General features: G+C 47.3%; 1 protein-coding gene across 1 annotated transcript in view; it reads left to right on the forward strand.

Annotated features, from left to right (window-relative positions):
• Nucleotides 1–2,331: 2,331 nt before the first annotated feature.
• LOC108794729 (very-long-chain 3-oxoacyl-CoA reductase-like) overlaps nt 2,332–6,033 on the forward strand; it is a 33,174-nt gene continuing 29,472 nt past the window's right edge. Inside the window, exon 1 of the mRNA XM_018565819.1 lies at nt 2,332–2,578. Coding sequence (XP_018421321.1) covers nt 2,419–2,578 — 160 coding nt within the window. The 5' untranslated portion in view covers nt 2,332–2,418. The remainder of the gene's footprint in view (nt 2,579–6,033) is intronic.

The following is a 6,033-nucleotide window of genomic DNA, read 5'->3' on the forward strand; positions in this document are numbered from 1 at the left end:
CTCCTCCTCCGGGCCCCAAAGCAGCTGTGTGGGCTGCTATGGCTATAGTTGTGCTGTAGATTGCTATCTGCAAGGAATTAATGAAGTTTTAATTTGTGAAGTTCCTGAAAGGTTGACAAGGTATCGTATGACAGATCCAGATTGGCAGTGACTCCCTCTAGTGGTATTTGACGTTCATCAGCAACAAAGCGGTAACGCTTCATCACTGTCAGGACTCATTAACATGAACTTAGGTGCCATTTTTTAATTGGGCTTCAGCCGGTGCTATAAAACCACCTTGCGTTCTTTGTGTTATGTTGCAGAGTGCGGCGCTGAGAAGCACAGCCTGGGGAGAAGTAAAGATGAAGATGGTGTCACCTCCCGAGTGGGAGTACTGAGTCCATAGTTGGGTTTTAAGTCTGCTTTCTTCCTCCCTGGTCTTTAGTTCTCACTCCTGTTTCCAACAATTCTCTCTTTTCTTGGAACTCCTTTCCACCTAATATCAGGCACTCCCCAACCTTATACCTAATATAATGCACCCTCAATGTGGTCAGACCAAAACGTTTCTTCTAGTTTTTAATGGAGTGCAGAAAGCCTGGAACTCCTGTTGGGTTTTTACCGCTATCAGAGGCTCCCATAGAGACATTTTCACTCACTTCCTGTCCTGGTGACGTCACAAGAGAGAGAAAATCTGCAACAGGGACACAGACCGAAACTAAACACAGTTTGGACTCCTAAAGCATCCGTTTGGCGCTTTTGGTTTATATACACAAAGGGATGGATTTATAACACGCTCTCCGCACATTAATCCTAGAATAGGAATCTCCTACGCTCCTCGGCTCCACCTAGTGGCAATAATGTTGTGTGAACATCGTTCTCCCGTCTATATGCTGAGGGAACCTGTTATGAATCAGTCCTATGTGTATATAAACCAAAAGGAGAGCCAAACCAATGTTCTAGTTGACTTTCTAACTGACGTTCTAGTAGAAGTTCTAACCGTTTTCCTAGTTGACGTTCTAACCATTGTCCAAGCAGAAGTTTAAACCTATGCTCTAGTTTAAGTTCTAACCGTTGTCCTAGTTGAAGCCCTAACCGATGTCCTAGTTGAGGTTCTAACCGTTGTCCTAGTTGAAGTTCTAACCGTTGTCTTAGTTGAAGTTCTAACCATGGTCCTAGTTGAATTTCCAACCGATGTTCTAGTTGAAGTTCCAACCGTTGTCCTAGCTGAAGTTTAAACCTATGCTCTAGTTTAAGTTCTAACCAATCTTCTAGCTGAAGTTCTAACCAATCTTCTAGCTGAAGTTCTAATCGTTGTCTTAGTTGAAGTTCTAACCGTTGTCCTAGTTGAAGTTCTAACTGTTGTCCTTGTTGAAGTTCTAATCGTTATCCTGGTTGAAGCACTAACCGATGTCCTGGTTGAAGTTCTAACTGTTGTCCTGGTTGAAGTTCTAACCGTTGTCCTGGTTGAAGTTCTAACCGTTGTCCTGGTTGAAGCTCTAACCGTTGTCCTGGTTGAAGTTCTAACCGTTGTCCTGGTTGACGTTCTAATCGATCTTCTAGTTGCTTCAGTTAAAGGAGAACTATGAGGGGGGTGCTTTTTACTCACCTCCTAGTTCTAGCCGACCTGTGACAATGAGACTGTCACAGGTCGGCTCAGTAGATCGGGAGGTGAGCGAACACATACCGGCGTTCGCTCACCTCTCGATCCTGTCACGGCTCTCTGCCGTGACAGGGGAGGGGCTGGATTCCCCTCTCCCCGCTCTGATCTGCCAGTGCTGACTGGCGGAACGGACGGGGGAGGGGGCGGGTACTGCTGGCTCTGCCTCTAGATAGGCAGAGCCAGCTGTCACTCACACAGCTGGGCGGATCCCGTCATCTAAGTCGGGATCCGCTCCGGCTGCAGCGTCTCAGTATACCGCGAGCTGTAGCTCTCTATATACTGAGCTTAGGGTGACGGGAGGACGCTAGTTTGTGTCCTCCCGTTACCCTAAGGAGAACTATGGGGAAAAACACTGACCCCATAGTTCTCCTTTAAGTTCAAACTGTATTTATTTGATTCCTCTAGTGACAGCAGGAATGAACAATCCCCCTTCATCAGGGCTACAAAAGACATAAATTAAAATCATACAATTGGATTCAGCAGAAGTAGAGACATTCATCACACACACTGCAAAGGTTTGAACACAATATCCCATCATATGTGTCTATCTGCTCTGTGTCCAATTGTATCATTTTTTCTGCTGATGCTGCTGTGCTAACACACACACACACACACACACTAATCTGGTGCTGCATTGGTGCCTCCTGATTGTAGGAGAGGGTTTGTGTGAGTTCAATCACATGGGTGTAGACTGGGATGAAGTTGTATGATTTGGGGGAGGGGACAGTCACATTTACCTGTTGTGTCGCCAAGTGTGGAGACAGACACAGAGCAGAGGGATGTCGGATTCAGTGTTCTACCAGGGACTGACCCTTCTGGGGTTCCTGGCTCTGGGCCACCTGGTTCTCAAACACACCTTCAAGCTGCTGAAGGGGTTCCGAGTCCACATCCTGTCCCGATGGTGGAGGGTTAACCTTAAGAAGTATGGGGGTTGGGCAGGTAAGTGTCTCTATGTATAGACACTGCTGCTACATTGTGGTCTCTATGTATAGACACTGCTACATTGTGATCTCTATGTATAGACACTGCTGCTACATTGTGATCTCTATGTATAGAGGTTTGAACACAATATCCCATCATATGTGTCTATCTGCTCTGTGTCCAATTGTATCATTTTTTCTGCTGATGCTGCTGTGCTAACACACACACACACACACACACTAATCTGGTGCTGCATTGGTGCCTCCTGATTGTAGGAGAGGGTTTGTGTGAGTTCAATCACATGGGTGTAGACTGGGATGAAGTTGTATGATTTGGGGGAGGGGACAGTCACATTTACCTGTTGTGTCGCCAAGTGTGGAGACAGACACAGAGCAGAGGGATGTCGGATTCAGTGTTCTACCAGGGACTGACCCTTCTGGGGTTCCTGGCTCTGGGCCACCTGGTTCTCAAACACACCTTCAAGCTGCTGAAGGGGTTCCGAGTCCACATCCTGTCCCGATGGTGGAGGGTTAACCTTAAGAAGTATGGGGGTTGGGCAGGTAAGTGTCTCTATGTATAGACACTGCTGCTACATTGTGGTCTCTATGTATAGACACTGCTACATTGTGATCTCTATGTATAGACACTGCTGCTACATTGTGATCTCTATGTATAGACACTGCTGCTACATTGTGATCTCTGTATAGACACTGCTGCTACATTGTGATCTCTATGTATAGACACTGCTGCTACATTGTGATCTCTGTATAGACACTGCTGCATTGGGATCTCTATGTATAGACACTGCTACATTGTGATATCTATGCATAGACGCTGCTACATTGTGATCTCTATGTATAGACACTGCTACATTGTTATCTCTATGTATAGACGCTGCTACATTGTGATCTCTATGTATAGACGCTGCTACATTGGGATCTCTATGCATAGACACTGCTACATTGTGATCTCCATGTATAGACACTGCTACATTGTGATCTCTATGCATAGACACTGCTGCTACATTGTGATCTCTATGTATAGTACACTGCTGCTACATTGTGATCTCTATGTATAGACCCTGCTACATTGTTATCTCTATGTATAGACACTGCTGCTACATCGTTATCTCATCTCTATGTATAGACACTGCTACATTGTGATCTCTATGTATAGACGCTGCTACATTGGGATCTCTATGCATATACACTGCTGCTACATTGGGATCTCTATGTATAGACCCTGCTACATTGTGATCTCTATGTATAGACACTGCTGCTACATTGTGATCTCTATGTAGATTGATATCATCAACAAAGTCAGTGAAAATGGTCATAAAAATGAAGGCTTTCCTGTGTTATCTGCACGGCTGCTGAGCTCCAGTCACATGACCTGATTAACACCAATAAAGTTGGTGCAATGTCAAATATTTATATCATAAATTCCTCACAGACACCGGAACCTTCTCTGAGTCCTCCATTTATGACTAGGAACATAGTGAAGTCAAGGGGGGTCCTCAGAAGAGGCTTCAGTCTGGTAAAGAACCAGAGCTCAGGGACGATTCCCTCTGCCAATCTGATCACTGAACAGAGTTCAGTCCCATCCAAAGACCATCAACAAAGTCCAGTTCAGTCCTGTCCAAAGACCATCAACAAAGTCCAGTTCAGTCCTGTCCAAAGACCATCAACAAAGTCCAGTTCTTTCCTGTCCAAAGACCATCAACAAAGTCCAGTTCAGTCCTGTCCAAAGACCATCAACAAAGTCCAGTTCTTTCCTGTCCAAAGACCATCAACAAAGTCCAGTTCTGTCCTGTCCAAAGACCATCAACATAGTCCAGTTCAGCCCTGTCCACTGACCATCAGCAAAGTCCAGTTCAGTCCCATCCAGAAGTCATCAACAAAGTCCAGTTCAGTCCCGTCCAAAGACCGTCAACAAAGTCCAGTTCAGTCCTGTCCAAAGACCATCAACAAAGTCCAGTTCAGTCCTGTCCAAAGACCGTCATCAAAGTCCAGTTCAGTCCTGTCCAAAGACCATCAACAAAGTCCAGTCCTGTCCAAAGACCGTCAACAAACTCCAGTTCAGTCCCATCCAAAGACCATCAACAAAGTCCAGTTCAGTCCCATCCAAAGACCATCAACAAAGTAGGGGGGAAGGGGCAATGCTGTCCATGAATCGGCCGGTTAGTCCGGGGGGGGAGAGGGGCGGCGTTGCTGCCTTGCCTAGGGCAGCAGCAAAGGTAAATACACCGCTGATTGGAGGCCCCAGTACCGAAAACCATCAAAGTTAAAAGAAAAAGGGAAAAACCTGTTTACTGGACTCAACAAACCATTCTTTGTTTAAATCTGAAAAACAACGATCAAAAGATTATCTTTTGTTAGCTGTTTTTTGAGTCCAGTAAACAGGTTTTTCCTTTCTTCTTTGAACTCTGCAGCCTTCAATGCAAACATTTCATGATGCAAATTTTTTGATGTGAATAATGTGGATGCATTGATTACATTTTGCAAAAGGTGGACTATTCCTTTTAAGTTGTAGAACCGGTCCAAAGGTTAGCTGGGAAGTGATAACCTCGGAGGTCCGTCTGAAGTACAGATAGAAGCAGTGTTTCCAGGATGTGCTCAATCCTACAGTGGAAGTGAGGCCAGGTCATCATCAGAAAGGAGGGTTGTTATACATAAATAGGAGGAAGCAGGGGCGTAACTAGAAATCACAGGGCCCCATAGCAAAAGTTTGTATGGGGCCCCGTGATTGTTTGTTATGCCACATGCAGGGCCCTCCTGATATACCAAACAGCCCACCTGAGAGTGACCCTGCAGAGCCCACCATAGACTCTCTATAGTGGGCTCTGCATGGTCTCAGATGGGCTGCACACCTCTTACCTGTCAGGGCTGTCCGCTGTCTGCCTCCGTGGTGCCCGGGCCCCGCCTCCTCTTCCGTCCCGGGCCCCGCCTCCTCTTCTATCGACGGGCCCCGCCTCCTCTTACATCACTAGCTCTTAGGTCGCCAGCCCGGGCCCCGCCTCCTCCTTCACTCCGAACGCCGGCCTCCTCTGCAGCAGCTGCTGAGCTGTGTCAGTGACAGCCAGAACCCTGATATGCCATAGCAACCCAGGCGGCCCACACGGCATCAGAGGGATGCCCTGGCCCCCTTGTGCCCGGGCCCATAGCTACCGCCTGGGTCGCTATGGCGATTGTTACGCCACTGGGAGGAAGGTAGAGGTGACCATATTTCCCTTTGCAAATACCATAAAGTCACTCGCACTCCGTTTGTCGATAGCAGTCAATCTCCTTTATTGACTGAATGACGTTTCAGGACCAGGCAGTCCCTTCTTCAGTCACACTTTTGTCCGCCTGAAGAAGGGACTGGGTGGTCCGGAACAGATCAGGGCAGCCATCAGAAATTTTAGGGCCCCTTACACGGCTTTAGGCCGGTCCCCCCCCCCCCCCCCCCCCCGGCCGCCGCGCGCGGCGCGGGGT

The sequence above is a fragment of the Nanorana parkeri genome, unplaced genomic scaffold (genome assembly GCF_000935625.1).
Source record: "Nanorana parkeri isolate BGI_ZX_2015 unplaced genomic scaffold, ASM93562v1 scaffold890, whole genome shotgun sequence".
NCBI lineage: Eukaryota > Metazoa > Chordata > Amphibia > Anura > Dicroglossidae > Nanorana > Nanorana parkeri.